The sequence below is a fragment of the Felis catus genome, chromosome E2 (genome assembly GCF_018350175.1).
Source record: "Felis catus isolate Fca126 chromosome E2, F.catus_Fca126_mat1.0, whole genome shotgun sequence".
Classification (NCBI taxonomy): Eukaryota; Metazoa; Chordata; class Mammalia; order Carnivora; family Felidae; genus Felis; species Felis catus.
The window spans coordinates 12147736-12165104 of record NC_058382.1 but is presented as its reverse complement, the minus strand read 5'-3'; the positions used below and the strand labels follow the sequence as shown (position 1 = coordinate 12165104).

The 17369-nt window shown below is 47.6% G+C and overlaps 1 protein-coding gene across 2 annotated transcripts; it reads left to right on the top strand.

Moving 5' to 3' along the window:
* The first annotated feature begins 406 nt into the window (after positions 1–406).
* On the top strand, positions 407–17011 carry LOC101098504 (zinc finger protein 233). 2 transcript variants are annotated; one of them, XM_045045722.1, is made up of 2 exons: positions 407–482; positions 15189–17011. In XM_045045722.1, exon 2 carries the CDS (start codon positions 15946–15948, stop codon positions 16822–16824), a length of 879 nt encoding a protein of 292 aa, XP_044901657.1. In that variant the 5' UTR covers positions 407–482; positions 15189–15945; the 3' UTR covers positions 16825–17011. The 2 variants fall into 2 exon arrangements, with proteins under 2 accessions (XP_044901657.1, XP_044901658.1); XM_045045723.1 differs by lacking the exon at positions 407–482 and adding an exon at positions 2722–2958.
* Positions 17012–17369: the final 358 nt, after the last annotated feature.

Sequence of the window (17369 nt, the reverse complement as noted above, 5' to 3'; positions counted from 1 at the left end):
GGAGTGGGGGGAGGGAGAAAGAAAGAATGTTAAGTAGGCTTCACGCTCAGCGCAGAGCCACAGAGCCAGAAGCTGGGCTCAATCCCAAGACCCTGAGATCATGACCTGAGCCAAAATCAAGAGTCGGAGGCTCAACCCATTGAGCCACCCACAGGCGTTCCTAAGGAAGGTTTTTTTTTAAACAAGTAAAGAAGGAAAAGAAAAAGAAAAGAAAGGTCAAACGCTAATAGCACCTGAGAACGGACTTCACTGCAACTGTTATACATTTAAGGGGGGAAAAGGTGGTAACCTTTAGAGTCGCATTACCGAGGATTCTGGGAAGTGTAGTCCAGGCCTGTGGGAGTCACAGCCACTGCCACGGAAAGAAGCTATAAGCCCTTTGTACCGCAGAGGGTTCTGGGAAGCGTAGTCTAGGGACGGTGGCCGACAGGGCACTTCCGCCCTGGGAGGATGAAGCCGCGTTCATCGGTACCTTCTGGGAGGTGAGTCGGTGCCGAGCCCCTGCGTCTCTGCCAAGCTTGCCCGGGCGCGGAGCCCGCAAGTGTCGCCCTCTCACTCGGGGAATAGACGAGGCATAGAAGCCGCTGAGGGCCGGGGCGGCGGAGTGTGTCACCTTGGCGTTGCGGGCGGGCGGGGGTCGCGACCTCGGTTTCTCTCGCCTCCTACACGCTCTGCCGCCTTCTAGCGACATTTTGTGGACTTGTTTACTTTCTCCATTTGTCCTCTGTAAAGTGGAATTAAGGGTAGTACCTTCCTAGTAGGCACTAGTGTAGTGGGGTTTACGTGAAGTAAGTAGATGTAAGAATGCTTGAAAGCGATCCTGGCACAGGGACGGTGGCCGGTTGTTACCAATCTACGATTTCTTTCCAAGAAGCGCTCGGTTCCTGGAAGCTTGTGAGCCCGGGGTGAGTTCAGCGCTGCAGCGTCGCCGGCCCTTCCCTGACGCCTGCGCGAAGCAGGGCCATTTAAGATTCCTCTTGACTCTTCACCACCCCACCCCACCCCTTTTTTAAAAGAAGGGCTGGCCTCACTCCCAGCTCGGGCCTGTGATTGTCCTCCGTGATTTATCCTGGACCAGAGACAAAATTGTGATCTCTCCCAGCCTCCTTTCCTGTCTCTGCCCCAAGGTCTCAGAGGGTGCAGAGGAGAAGTGACCCCCAGTGTCCTGCTAACTGGACGAGCGGACCTAGGCTGGCCGACTCCATTTTGTTCTGTGTCCTCCATCTTGAGTGACTATGTCCCCGACATGGCCCCCTTTCTGGGAGAACCACAGAAAGAAATTCCCGCTCAAACCTCAGACCACGCCTACTCCCCTGGAGTAACTTCCCGCTCACCCGTTCAAACTTCCCATTCAAATCACCCACAGCAACCTGCGCAACGGGACTATGACCCTTCCCCAGCCTCGGCTAAGGCCATGACCATCACCCCACCAACTGCCACTAGATTCCTATAAAACCTTTGTGCTTTTGAAACTCTCTCTCCGGCATCTCACCGCTGTGTCGGTGCAGGTAGGGGATTGATCTCGAGCTAGCTCAAATAAAGGCTCTTTGCTTTTGCATTGGACTCGGCTCCCTGGTGGTCTTTGGGGAATCACAAATTCTAGGCATAACATTTGGGGGCTCGTCCAGGATCCCCAAGACCCCCGAGGGATCCCCGACCCGGAGAGCCTGACTGGCCATGGTTAGTGTCTGTTAGTTCCCTGTCTCTTCTGTGTGAGCTCATTTCTGAAATTCTGGTAGTGCCTGGTGCGGTCTAAGTGGACGCACTGGAGGACCACGGGCCGAGAGTTTCGGAAGACATTCCGATCCCCCCTTCTGGAGGGACGTGGATTCCCCTCAAAGGTCTGAGACGAGGCGGGTCGCTCCCGCCGGTCGGTGTGAGGCCGTCGTCTAGCTTTCAGTTTTGCTTCTCTGGAGTTGGAAGACTGTTTCTAGGGGCCCTCTGTCTCTTTCTGTGTTTCTCTGTTTTGTTCTGTGGACTTACTGGACGGACATTATGGGACAGACTCAGACTACTCCTCTAAGTATTATGATTGATCACTTTAAGGATGTGAGGGGAAGAGCTAACAACCTTAGTGTGGAAGTCCGAAAGGGTCGGTTGCAGTTTTTTTGTTCTAGCGAGTGGCCAACTTTCAATGTTGGATGGTCACCAGAGGGGACCTTCGACCTCCCTGCCATGCACCGAGTCAGGGGTATCATCTCTTGGCCTAAGACGGGCCATCCTGATCAGCTCCCTTACATTATCACTTGGCAGGACCTTGTAGAAGACCCACCCTCTTGGCTTAAGCCCTTCCTAGCCCCACGCCCTCTGGAGCCGAAACCCATTCTTGCTTTGCAGGGGACAGAGAAGAAGGAGAACAAGAAAAGTCTTATCCAGCCTTCAGCACCCCTCTACCCTGTCCTATAAGGGGGGACTGAAGAAGAATTAATTTTTCCTCCCCTGTATAACCCGCCCCTAGGATGCCGGAAGAACACCATCGTCCCCCTCCAGGGGAGGCAGAAGCTGTTCCGAGAGTGGGAGGTGGAAACGCTCCAGTGGGAAGCCCGCCCTTTACCAGACAAAGGACTCAGAGGGAGCAATCCGCCTCTGCCGCTGACTCTACTATTCTGCCCCTGCGAGCCACCGGACCCCCAGACGCGGAGGGGAATCAGCCCCATCACTATTGGCCTTTCGCCACTAGTGACCTCTACAATTGGAAAGCTCAGAATCCTAAGTTTTCCGAGAAACCAGCAGGGCTTATTGATTTATTAGATTCTGTTCTTTTTACCCATCAGCCCACATGGGACGATTGCCGGCAGCTTTTGCAGGTCCTGTTCATGACTGAGAAAAGAGAAAGAATCCTCAATAAGGCCTGAAAACTAGTTCTGGGCGCAGACAGGAATCCCACCACCAACCAGGCTCAGATAGATGCCTCCTTCCCCTTAACTTGGCCCGAGTGGGATTTCAACACAGCAGAAGGTAAGGAGAGGCTCCGGGTCTACCGCCAGACTCTAATGGGAGGTCTCCGAATGGCTGCTAGGAAGCCAACCAATTTGGCCAAGGTAGGAAATGTGCAACAGGAAAAAGATGAATCTCTGGCTGCCTTTTTAGAACGGATCATGGAGGCATTCCGTACCTATACCCCTATGGATCCAGAGGCTCCAGAAAGCAAGGCAGCTGTTATCATGGCCTTTGTAAACCAGTTGGCCATAGACATTAGGAAAAAATTACAGAAAATAGATAGACTAGGAGAAAAAAGTCTGCAGGACTTACTGGTGGTAGCCAAAAAGGTATATAATAACCGGGAGCCTCCTGAGGACAAGCAGGCTCACGCCATGGCGGCTGCCAGCAGTAAGCAGACTCGAGACCTGGCCAGAATACTACTAGCTACCACTGCTGACTCCCCCAAGGAATGAGACCGCTGTCTCTGGCAGCTGGCAGACGACTCAAAAGGAGGTAAAGGAACCACCAAGGGGGGAAGCAGAGGCTGCAGAAAGATCAGTGCGCATACTGCAAGGAGATGGGGCATTGGGCCCAAGATTGTCCAAAAAAGGCCAGCGGGAAGGGAAGCAAGACTGATCAAGTAAAAGTCTTAGAGCTAGATGAGCTGAGTGATTAGGGGAGCCGGGGTTCGGACCCTCTCCCCGAGCCCAGGGTAACTCTTAAAGTGGAGGGGACCCCTGTTGACTTCCTTGTTGACGCTGGAACGCAACATTCGGTCCTCTGCACCCCACAAGGAAAACCAGCCAGCAAGAAATCCTGGGTACAAGGGGCAACTGGTATGAGCCACTATTCATGGACTACCCGAAGAACGGTAGATTTGGGGACGGACCGGGTATCCCACTCCTTTATGGTAATACCAGAATGCCCCTATCCGCTGTTAGGACGGGACTTACCAAGATTGGAGCTCAGATAACTTTCAGACAAGGGGGGCCTCAGGTCACCGATGGCAAGGGCCACCCCATCCAGGTCCTGACCATGAAACTAGAGGATGAATACCGCCTCCACTAGGAGGCTCTCCCAAGAGAGGATAATATAGACAGATGGCTACAAGAATTCCCCTCGGTTTGGGCAGAGACTGGGGGATAGGACTAGCCGCTCACAGGACCCCAGTCCTGGTAGAGCTCAAGCCAGGAGAAGGTCCGGTAAGTATCAAACAATACCCCATGTCTCAGAAGGCCCGGAAGGGGATCCAGCCACACATCCGGAGACTATGAAGCCTAAGGGTACTAGTTCTTGCCAGTCTGCCTGGAACACCCCCCTACTGCCGTCAAAAAGCCTCACACAAATGACTATCGACTGGTACAAGACCTCCGGGAAGTAAATAAGAGGGTCACGGACATACACCCAACTGTTCCCAACCCATATACTCTCTTGAGCTCCTTGGCACCCTCCAGGGTCTGGTATACTGTACTAGATTTAAAGGATGCCTTCTTCAGTCTGCTGCTGGCACCCCAAAGCCAACCCTTGTTCACCTTCAAGTGGCATGATCCGGAGGAGGGCTACAGCGGACAACTCACCTGGACACGGCTGCCTCAGGGGTTCAAAAATTCGCCCACCATCTTCGACGAGGCACTACACGAGGACCTGGGTCCTCGTGAGTACAGAAAGGAGTACCCTGGCCTCACCCTTCTACAGTACGTAGGTGACATCCTGATTGCTGCCGAGACGGCTGAGGACTATGAGCGAGGGACCCAGGACCTGCTGGCTACCCTGGGGGCCTTGGGGTACCGGGCATCCGTGAAAAAGGCTAAGATATGCAGGGAGAGGGTAAGTTACCTGGGATACATCCTGGAAGGCAGACAGCAGCGGTTATCAGATGCCAGAAAAGAAACTGTCCTGAAGATCCCTACTCCCACCTCCCGAAGGGAAGTAAGGGAATTCCTAGGATCGGCCGTCTACTGCCGCCTCTGGGTTCCGGGTTTTGCTGAGATCGCCAGACCCCTATATGAAGCTACCAAAGAGGGGAAAACATTTGAATGGACTGAAAAAGAAGAAACTGCCTTTAATCAGTTAAAAAAGGCCCTCCTAGGTGCCTCAGCCCTGGGCCTGCCAGACATTACGAAGCCCTTCCACCTCTTTGTAGATGAACACAAGGGAATAGCAAAAGGGGTTCTAACTCAAGCCTTAGGCCCCTGGAACTGCCCCGTGGCTTACCTGTCCAAAAAGCTAGACCCAGTGGCTGCTGGCTGGCCGCCATGCCTAAGAATTATTGCGGCAACAGCACTCCTAGTCAAGGATGCAGACAAACTGATCCTAGGACAGGAGATCTGGATCATGACCCCCACACGCCATTGAAGGGGTCCTGAAACAGCCTCCTGATAGATAAGCAACACACGTATGACTCATTACCAGAGCCTCCTACTCAACCCTCCATGTGTGCAGTTCCGCCCCAGTGTGGCCCTCAATCCTGCAACCCTGCTGCCTGACCTTGACCTAGATGCTCTACTACATGACTGTGCAGGGATCCTGGAGCAAGTACGTGGATTCCAGACGGATCTGACCAACCGGCCCCTCCCCGATGCTGAGGCTACTTGGTTCACTGATGGCAGCAGCCTTGTGCGGGATGGACACAGGTATGCGGGTGCAGGGGTGGGCACTGAAACGGACACCGTATGGGTGGAGGCTCTACCCTCTGGAACGTCAGCCCAACAAGCAGAGCTCGTCGCCCTCACCAAGGCGCTGATGCTGGGAGCTGGAAAACGAGTTAACATCTACACAGACAGCTGTTATGTGTTTGCCACAGCTCATATTCATGGGGCAATTTATCAGGAGAGGGGGTTACTGATGGCAGAAGGACTGACTATAAAAAATAAGCAGGAGAAACTTGACCTTATGGCTTCCTGCCAAGCTGGCCATTATCCACTGCCAAGGGCACTAGAAAACTGATAACCCAGTAGCTAGAGGTAATCAAAAGGCTGGCCAGGCAGCCAAGGCAGTAGCCCTTACTTCAGTCTCCACCATGACCATACAACTACCGGACCCGGGAGACCCAGTTTTACCAGACCAGCCCAAATACTCCCAGGAGGAGTTACAGCAGATCAAGAAACTCCCCATGGCCCAGGAGATAAAGGGATGGTGGTATACACCTAACAAGGAGCTCGTGCTGCCAGACTGGCTCGGAGTCTCGGTATTAGAGCACATGCATTGGTCTACTCACATGGGGGCCCGAAAATTAAAAGACTTAATCCGACAAGCCGGAATCAAGATTCACCAGCAGGACACCAAAATAGAGCAAGCTGTATCTGCCTGCAACACCTGCCAACTCACCAACGCGAGGGCCACATCAAATAAAAAAGGAACCAGGCTCAGAGGCACCAGACCAGGAGCCCAATGGGAAGTTGACTTCACTGAAGTCAAACCAGGAAAGTATGGTTATAAATATCTTTTAGTATTTACAGACACCTTCTCTGGCTGGGTGGAGGCATACCCAACCGAGCATGAAACGGCTCAGATGGTGGCTAAGAAACTACTAGAAGACATCTTACCCAGGTATGGTTTTTGTGCCATGATAGGATCAGACAATGGACCAGCTTTTATCTCTCAGGTAACGCAGGCAGTAGCCAAGGCGGTGGGGGCAAAATGAAAATTACATTGTGCTTAGAGGCCCCAGAGCTCAGGACAGGTAGAAAGAATGAATAGAACCCTAAAAGAGACCCTTACCAAATTAACCATGGAGACTGGTGGGGACTGGGTGACTCTCCTACCGTACGCCCTTTACCGGGTTAGGAACACTCCTTACACCCTGGGTTTTACTCCCTACGAGATCATGTTTGGGAGGCCACCCCCTATTATTCCCAACCTTCGAGATGAACTTCTTGCTGAGTTTAAAGATCAAGAACTTTTTCTTTCCTTGAGAGGGCTCCAGAAGGCACATGAGGACATTTGGCCGCGCCTCCATGCCATCTACGAGGCTGGCCCAACCCTGACACTTCATCAGTACAGGCCGGGAGACTGGGTCTATGTCAAGAGGCACCACCGAGAGACCCTTGAGCCGCGCTGAAAGGGACCCTACATTATGGTGCTGACAACCCCTACCGCTCTCAAAGTAGATGGCATTGCGACCTGGGTCCATCACACCCACGTTCGGCCAGCAGACCCCTCCTGGATCCGGAAGGACTTCGTCATGCGATGGGCCATCAATCAGGACCAACACAACCCACTCAAGCTCAAGCTACAGTGCATTCGACCCACCTAATATTGGTAACTCTGTCAACTCTTCTTGTCACTGCTCATGCTGCCGAGAGTCCCCACGCCCCCCAAAACATCACCTGGCAGATCATAGACACCAGCTTGGGGACAATACTTAATCAGACTTCCCAGAGCCACCCTAGGGACACTTGGTTCCCAGAACTTTGCGTAGACCTCTGAACTCTGCTCCCCTTATCACCATATGCCCCCAGATTCCATGCGCAGAACCTTTATTTCTATGTCTGCCCTGGCCACTCTCGCTCGAACACATGTGGGGACGCGGCTGACTACTTTTGCGCCTCCTGGTCATGTGTCTCGACGGGGCACATCTGGTGGACCCCACCACACACCAGAGATCTCATCGTGGTAAAGCGACCAGTGGCCCCCGACCGCCATATGCCTGGGGGCGCGGTAATCCCATAGTTATATCCTTTACAAGCCAAAGTAAAAAAACAACAGGACGGGAGAGTGGAAAAACCTGGGGACTCAGGATATACGACCAGGTTAGGCTGGGAGCCAAGGACAAGGGAACATTATTTACCCTCTGAATGCAAGCAACTCCCCTTGCCCAGCAGTCTCCCAAGGGGGTAGGACCCCACCAAGTACTAGTTCCCTGACCTGCCCCCGCCCAGACGGCCACGCCCAGAAACACCCAGGCCCCGGCCACACAGCCCTCCACATCCCCTGTCCCTAGCGGAGTGTCACCCGCATCTCCTGCCCCAGGTCACAACTCACTATCTGATACAGACCCCCTGTAGAGCGTGGTTGTCGGAGGATACCAGTTACTAAACACTTCTAGGCCCAACCTGACCAAGTCCTGTTGGCTCTGTCTAGATGTCCAGCCCCCATAGTATGAAGGTATTGCCATTAAAGGTAATTATACAACAGCCTCCAACTCTAGTTCCTGCAGATGGCAGCAGGCTACTGCAAGACTAACCCTACAGGCAGTAACAGGGCAGGGCACTTGCATAGGCCACGTGCCCCCCCCCCCCCCCAGGCAGTCTCATCTCTGTAATGAAACCCTAACAGTCCCCAGGGAGACAGTGTATCTACTTCCCCCAAAAATGCATGGTGGGCCTGTTCCAGTGGCCTCACTCCCTGCGTCCACTCCCAGGTCCTTAGCGCTCTTTGGACTGGGATTAGTGGGGGCAGGGACCAGAATATCCTTACTCGTCATCCAGGACAAAAACTACAGAACCCTAAGGGCAGCCATTGACTTAGACATAGAAAGAATTGAGAAATCAATTTCTCATTTACAGAAATCCCTTACTTCCTTATCAGAAGTAGTACTCTGGGGCGCCTGGGTGGCGCAGTCGGTTAAGCGTCCGACTTCAGCCAGGTCACAATCTCGCGGTCTATGAGTTCGAGCCCCGCGTCGGGCTCTGAGCTGATGGCTCAGAGCCTGGAGCCTGTTTCCTATTCTGTGTCTCCCTCTCTCTCTGCCCCTCGCCCGTTCATGCTCTGTCTCTCTCTGTCCCAAAAATAAATAAATGTTGAAAAAAAAAAAAAAAAGAAGTAGTACTTCAAAACAGAAGGGGATTAGACTTATTATTCATGCAGCAAGGAGGACTATGCGCAGCCCTAGGGGAAGAATGTTGCTTCTATGTTGATCACTCGGGTGTTGTAAAAGAATCTATGGCCCTCATAAGGGAAGGGCTGCAAAAACAAAAGTTAGAGAGAGAACAATCTCAGTCCTGGTACGAGTCTTTGTTCAACTGGTCTCCCTGGTTAACTACCCTAATCTCGGCCCTTGCGGGACCCCTTGCCATCCTGCTCCTAATAGTAACCCTTGGACCCTGTATCATCAACAGGCTGGTCCAGTTTGTCAGGGACCGTGTGGGGGCCGTCCAACTAATGGTCCTCCGTGCTCACTGCAAGCCCTAATAACAGAAGAGGACAAAATAGAAATGCAGCCAGTCCCATGATTGGGTCTGTAAGCTACATGACAAGGGGGGAATGAAAGAGTGGAACTAGGCCGGCCGACTCCATTTTGTTCTGTGTCCTCCATCTTGAGTGACTATGTCCCCAACATGGCCCCCTTTCTGGGAAAACCGCAGAAAGAAATTCCCGCTCAAACCTCAGACCATGCCTACTCCCCTGGAGTAACTTCCTGCTCACCCGTTCAAACTTCCCATTCAAATCACGCACGGCAACCTGCGCAATGGGACTCTGACCCTTCCCCAGCCAATCGGCTAAGGCCATGACCATCACCCCATTAACTGCCCCTAGATCCCTATAAAACCTTTGTGCTTTTGAAACGCCCTCTCTCCAGCATTTCACTGCTGCATCGGTGCAGGTAGGGGATTGAGCTCGAGCTAGCTCGAATAAAGGCTCTTTGCTTTTGCATTGGACTCAGCTCCCTGGTGGTCTTTGGGGATCACGAATTCTGGGCATAACACTAACAGTGTCCCAATCTCAATCACAAGTTAGCAAATATAAAAGTCTAATGAATCGACATCTCACTGTGATTGTGATTTGTATTTCCCTCATGATAAATGATGTTGAGTCATGTGCTTTTTTTTTTAGTGTGCCTTTTTTTGGTATATCCTTTCTGAAAAGTTTAGTGAAGTTAGCAGCCTATTTTATTTTATTTTTTAAGTTTTTTATTATTTTTGAGGGGGGGGAGGGAGACACAGAATCTGAAGCAGGCTCTGGGCTCTGAGCTCTTTTCTTTTCTCTTCTTTTTTCTTTCTTCTTTTTGATAACTAGGAGGAGAATCTAATCTCTGGGTTATATACTTAGCTTTTTAAGAGATGTCAAATAGTTTTTCATTTGTAGTTGCATATTTTATATTCCTTTTGGCAATATGTTAGAGTTCCAGTTGGCTCCACATTTTTTCTAACATTTGATATTTTCAATCTTTTAAATTTTAGTCATCCTAATGACAGTTGTGTTGTGATATATTGTTGTGGTTTTCATTTGTATTTTCTGATGCTTTAGATGTTGACTACCTTTTTTTTTTTTTTTCGCCTTTTGGGCATTTGCATATTTTCTTTTTGAAAGGTTCAATTCTTTTGCTCAATTTTTAAGCTAAGTTGTTTACTTTGTATTGAATTTTAATAGTTCTTCTAATATTCTGGATACAAGTCATTTTGACCCATGAGCATTTAGATCTTCTTTCACTTATTTGGGTCATTTCATTTCCCTCAGCTTTGTTTCACAGATTTCAGTATGTGGGTTTCTTACATGTATTTGATAAATTTATCTCTAAGGGATTGATATTTAGGGGGTACTATTCTAAGTGCTGTTATTGTTGAAATTCAGTGTCTGTTTGTTGCTAGAATATAGATATATAATTGGCTTTTGTATCTTGACCTTGCTAACTTTGCATAGTAAATCTAAAAAAATTTTTTCTGACCTGTTAGAATTTTCTACACAGATGGGCATCACTAAATAAAAAGTTGTACTTCTTCCATTCCTGTCCCCATTGTGTTGATTTCTTTTTCTTCTCTTATTGCACTGGCTAAGACTGTTAGAAGACTTTTGGATAGAAGTACTCACCATATACATCCTTTACTTGTTCCTAATCTTAGGGAGAAAGTGCTTAGTTCTCCATCACCTGCTGGCCTTTTTGTAGATGCCAATCACTGGGGTTGAGGAAGTCCCCTTCTAGTCCTACTTTACTCAAGAGCATTTATTATGAATGACCATCAACTTTTTGTAAATGCTTTTTCTTTTAATAATCGGATCATCATATGTTCCTTTGGTTCAATTTGATTCTTTTCGACCTTGTTTTTTAAGCTTAGTTAGGTTGGGTTTAGAGTAATCTTTATTCCAGAGCAGTGGCTTTCCAGCAGCTTTGCCCCACCATGGGACATTTGGTAGTGTCTGGACATTTTTGGTTGTCATGATTAGGGTGGGTACCACTGACAACTACTGGGCAGTGGACAGGGATGCTGTTAAATATCCTACAATTCACATGATAGCACCTGGCAACAAAGAATTGCCTGCTGCAAAATGTCAACTGTTGAGAAACTCTGTTCTAGAGATAGTTTAGCCCTTTTACCTAAGCATGGCCCCTCAGTTGCTGCCAAATGTCCCTAGTGGTCAGTGAGGGCTTTCCATTTTGACTGTTTGGAATTCAAACACCTCTAAGTCCTAATAAGCTACTAAGCTCTGGCAACCATTCAGCCCATAACTCTCCGGTTACTTTTTGCCTGGCCTGTGGAGTTTCCTCATATATGTGCACAGTTTGGTCTTTAGTGGTGGACTCAAAGGGATTCCTGTGCAGATTTACAGTGCTTTTCTTCTGCATTCTTCTTTCTGGAACTCTGCTCTGCAATTTCCAGCTACCCAGTCTCCTTGTTCTGATTTCTGTCTCTTCCACTCAGCAGGTCTCTGTTTGGGCTCCTCCTTCTTGCACCTGCAGTTCAAAAGTTATCGATTGGCAAATATCTGGGGTGATCATAGGACTCCTCATTTGTTTCCTGCATTTAAGAGATCAAAGTATTGTGCTTTCGATGTCTGAAGATGGTTGTTTCATACTTTTCCCCCCTATTTTCCTACTCATGATAGGAGGGCATGTTTAGTCCTAGTTATTCTGTTATAGCCAGAAATAGAAGTTTCTGTCACCTACATTTTAAAAACATTTTTATTTATTTTAGAGAGAGCATGAGTGGGGGTGGTGGGCAGAAGGAGACAGAGAGAGAATCTTAAGCAGGCTCCATGCTCAGCACAGAGCCCTACTTGGGGCTTGATCCCACGACCCTGGGATCATGACCTGAGCTGAAATCACAGTCGGACCCTCAACTGACTGAACCATCCAGGCGCCCACATCTGCATTTTTAATGACTACATTATAGTTCAATGAATTGTTCTTAAAGAATTCCCTAATCTTAGACATTTAGGTAGTTTAAGATTTTTAAAAAATGTTTTAATGTTTATTTTTGAGACAGAGAGAGACAGCATGAACTGGGGAGGGTCAGAGAGAGGGAGACACAGAATGTGAAGCAGGCTCCAGGCTCTGAGCTGTCAGCACAGAGCCCGACACGGGGCTAGAACTGTGAGATCATGACCTGAGCCGAAGTTGGATGCTTAACAGACTGAGCCACCCAGGCGCCCCTAAAAAATGTTTTTAAAGAACACTGCAGTGTTCTTACATACAAGGTCTGTTCCCAAAAAGTAATTCTGGAGACTGCCACTTCTGGAAAGATGGAGGAAACGTACTTTTCCCTATTCTTCCCACTAAGTACAGCTAAAAATCCTGGATGTTGTATGTAAAGCAAACATGAAAGCAGGCAGACTGGCTTGGGACCTAAGACTCGAGGAGTGATATGGCAGTGAGTTACTTGGGTTTTCTTTTTGCCTCATATATCCCAGACTTGGTGCTGGAGATGATGGCAATGTGGAAATATCAATGAGTACAGACCAAAACAAAAAACAAAGAAAAAATAAAACCAAAAAAAACCCCTTTTCTGCCTGGTCAGAGGGGTGAGGAAAGGGGCAGCTTAGCAAGACAGAAAACTTTTTGATAGTAACTACTCTTTTTCCAGTCACCAAAAAAACAAAAACAAAAACAAAAACAAAAACAAAAAACCAACCAACCAAACAAAACCCGCCCCACACCTGCCCCTGCCAGGCTGTAATGACAAGCCTAGGCTTCCCGCCTTGCCAGCTATAATGAGCCCCCCAAACTCCCTGTCAGGGAGTAATAAGTACTCACCCACCACTATGTTGTCAAAGGAGACAATGTGGGAGCCTGGACTTCACACTCACCTAGTGATAATGAGTTACCTCTCCTTTTCCCAGCTTAGCTGGTGTCAGAGGAGACCTAGTGGAAATTCAGGACTTTGACCACTACCCGGCAGAGTTGAGGCCAACTCCTCGTACCCCATGTCAGTAGAAGCCAATGGGGAACAGTAACAAACCACCTCTGCCCCGTTCAGCCACAGTCTTATCTGCAGAGACCAGAAGTAAAGGGCCTGAAATCTCACCCCAGCCCAGAAGTAGTTAACTCCTTACCCCACCAGATATCAACAGAGGCCAAGTAGGGAATCTGGGCCTAGCTCTGCCCCCCTTCGCCTTTGAGAGAGGTGTCAGAGGGGGCCTAGTAAAACAGAAGATTTACATGAAATCCCAAGTCTTAGAATACTCAAGATGTCTGAGTTTCAGTGGAAAAATGACTTGTCATACAAGAACGAGGGGAATCTCAACTTGTATGAGAGACAATCAGATACAGTAAAATGATGTTCACTGATGTTAGCTCTCAGTTAGAAGGGATGAGATACTAGTTACCTGACAAGGGCTTTTTTTTTATTGCGGTAAAATATACATAACAAAATATATCATTTGAAGTGTACTTCTCAATGACCTTAAGTACACTCCCAGTGTTGTGCAGCCATGACCACCACATATCTCCAGAACTTTTTTCACCTTCAAACTGAAACTCCATACCCATTAAACAGTAGCTCCGATACCTCCTCCCCCTAGTCTGGAAACCACCATTTTTTCCTTCTGTCTCTATGTATTTGCTCCTCCTGGAGAAAGCTTACATGAGCAGAGTGAACCACGGTGATAAAAGGATTATTTCAGAACAATGTTAATGTCTAACCTAATTAGAAGTTCTGTGGTACTTGTATTAAGTTATCTATAGTTATATAACAAATTACTCTTAAGCTTATTGGTTTAAAGCCACAAGCATTTATTTACAGTTTTTGTGAGCCAGGAATCTCGGGCAAGTATCTGGGTGGTTCAGGCTCAGGATCTCATGAAGTCACTGCCAAGGAGATGCCAGAACTTCAGTCTTCTGAGGGCTTGATGAGGGTGAAAGGTCTGCTTCCAAGATGGACTCATTCACATCATTGTTGGCAAAATATCTCAGTTCCTCGCTGATTATTTGGGGGTCTCACTTACTTGCCAAGTGGGCCTCTCCCTGGGGCTGCCTGAGTGTCCCCAAAACATGGAAGCTGTTTTCCCCAAGAGCTAGTGATCTAAGAGAGTGGAAGGCAGAAGCCACAGTATCTTTTATAATCTAACTTTCGAAGTGTCATAGCATCACTTCCGCCATATTCTGTTTACACAGAGTGATCCTGATACATTGTGAGAGGGGACCTTTATAGGAGTATGGATATCAGGAGGCAGGGATCATTGGGGGCCATCTTGTGTGCTGTGTACCATAGCACCTTTTGTACAAACACAAATCCACAGAAGCTAAGAGATGACTCTAACTGTTCAGCAGAAAATCCAGCCAAATTAAGTGGCCACAATGGTCATAGGATTTTTACTCCCATAGGATATGTCTGCTATGGGAATACATTTTCTAGTGGTTTTTTTTTCTAGTTATAATGTTTATCAGTTGAATATTCTATATTAGGACTTCATTGGAATAAAGGGGAATCCTCTCAAATCTAGCTTGTTTAATGTGTGTTTACTGGCTAAATTAAGGATATAAGGAAACTATCTCATGGGTTTATTATTAGGACAGAGGAAATGTTTCCTTTTACAAATAAATTCTTTTCACTTTTCTGAGGATGTCTTCTCTTTTTCTCTGTGGGAACTCTTGGCATCACATGATAATCTTTCTGTAAACACTAAAGGACAGATTCGGCATTTCCCAGCCATTGTTGCCTTGTCTTATACATACATGCAGGTGGTAATAGTGTAACCATGATTTTAAGGCTTATAAATATCCAGGATTTTGTAGATCTTATATACCTGCTGCAGAAAAGAGGCAGGAATTACTTAAGTGATTATTTTTATGGACAAAGAAGTAAAGTTTCTCCCCTGTAAAATCTTTCTGATACGTCTTTTTGTTGCTCTGTAGCCTTGTATTTCTAACTTGACCTCATACATTAGTCTTGGTATAGTTATAAATGAGTCTCCTTGGTACTTAGTGGGCAGTAAGGAGCCTTCTCATTACTGTGTTTCCATAGGCATGAAAAAGCCAGTGATAAAGTCAAGCTGAAGTCTTCACTGGTTGAATAAGATCTCCTGGTGTGATTGACCTGTGAAATATTTCTGTCTCTGAACAATATTCACTTGTCTTCATGCTCGCATCTGAATCCTTTTTATCCTTCCAGGACACAGGAATCAAAACAAGATGGAGACTTTTCAAAAAGTAGGATTAAGATACCTTTCACATGAAGATGTTATATACTGGAAGATCTGGGAACCATTTACAAGTAAATTAACCAGAGATCAAGACTTTGTAATAAATCTGCAAAGCAAGAAGTCTGAGTTGTCAACACAAGGTAATTCCTCCTGTCGGGTGTGGGCAGGAGAATCTCAGGCTATTGAAGATGAGAACTGTGTAATAAAGCTTCAAGGGGAGAGTTCCAATACTATCAAAAGTCAAGAGTTTCCAATTAAGACTACTTGGGATTTCTGGAAGAAAATCTACCTGAGAGAGTCACACAATGATCAGAATAGGTGTCAGCAAATTGATGTAAAAAATAAACCATCTAAGTGTGACCATTGTGTTATGAGAAGGATCTCTCAACATTACGATGATCAGGAAGCACACAACAGTGAGAAGGCTTATAACCACAATAGTTGTGGAAAAGAGTTCCTGAGGAAATCGTTCCAACATAGTATAACCCACTCAGGAGAGAAACACCATGTATGTAGTGAGTGTGGGGAGGACATCAGCAACAGTTCAGTGCTTTGCATTTGTCAGAGCGTTCATGCAGGGGTGAAATGAGGTAGGAATGGTGAGTGTGGTGAGGGCTTCAGTCAGCTCACACCTGCAAAATCATCAGGGAATCAACACAGGAGAGAAGCCCTACAAATGTCAGGTGTAGGCTAGGGGCTTCAGTCAGAACTCCTGTCTTCCCACCCATGAGTTCCTTCACCCAGGAGAGAATCTGTATAGGTGTGACATGTGTGGGAAGGGCTCGAGTCATAGCCCAGATCTTAACATTTGCTGTATCAATGACCCTGGAGAGAAATCCTCTAAATGTGAGATGTGTGATAAAGGCTTTAATCAGGCATCACAACTTCAAGCCTATCAGAGCCACCCCCCCTCCCCCCGAGAAAAAAACATACAAATGGGAGGCATGCAACAGCCTAGTTAATCAGAATCCTAGTCCTCATCAGAGACTTAGCACTGGAGAGAAACCATATAAGTGTGAGGTATGTGGGAAGGACTTCAGTAAGGCCTCAAATCTTCAAGTCCATCAGAGAATCCACACTGGAGAGAAGACATATAAATATGGTATGTGTGATAAGAACTTCAGCCTGAATTCCCACCTTCAGGCCCATCAGAGAGTTCACACTGGAGAAAGACCATATAAGTGTGACACATGTGGTAAGTACTCCACTCAGATTTCCCATCTTCAGGTCCATCAGAGAGTCCATACAGGAGAGAAGCCATACAAATGTGAGACGTGTGGTAAGGGCTTTTGTCAGAGTTCACATCTTCAAGCCCATCGGAGAGTCCATACAGGGGAGAAACCCTACAAATGTGAAGAATGTGGGAAAGGCTTCATCTGGAACTCCTATCTTCATGTTCGTCAGAGGATCACACAGGAGAGAAACCGTATAAATGTGGCATGTGTGGTAAGACCTCATATCTTCAAGCCCATTGGAGAGCTTGAAGACTTCAATCAGACCTCACATCTTCAAGCCCATTGGAGAGTCCATACGGGAGATAAACCCTACAAATGTTTTGACTGTGGTAATGACTTTAGTAAAAGTTCACGTCTTCAAGTTCGTTAGAGAGTCCATAATGGTGATAAATCCAGTGCACGTGATGAGTGTGAGAAAAGTGTTCTTCAGACTGTAGACTTCTCATTTTCATCAGAAAATCCACACAGCAGAGAATATTTATAAAATATTATATATTAAAAAAAATTTTTTTTCAACGTTTATTTATTTTTGGGACAGAGAGAGACAGAGCATGAACGGGGGAGGGGCAGAGAGAGAGGGAGACACAGAATCGGAAACAGACTCCAGGCTCTGAGCCATCAGCCCAGAGCCTGATGCGGGGCTCGAACTCCCGGACCGCGAGATCGTGACCTGGCTGAAGTCGGACGCTTAACCGACTGCGCCACCCAGGCGCCCCTATAAAATATTATATTTTAAGAATTCAGCAATGAGCTGAGTTTTTTTGTTAATGTTTATTTACTTTTGAGAGAGAGACAGGGTGCAAATGGAGGAGGGGCAGAGAGAGAGGGAGACACGGAATCTGAAGCAGGCTCCACGCTCTGAGCTGTCAGCACAGAACCCAACGTGGGGCTTGAACTCACGAACTGGGAGATCAT

Coding starts and splice junctions, on each gene's coding strand:
- LOC101098504 (XM_045045722.1), top strand. CDS start 15,946: ATGAGTTCCTTCACCCAGGAGAGAATCTGTATAGGTGTGACATGTGTG.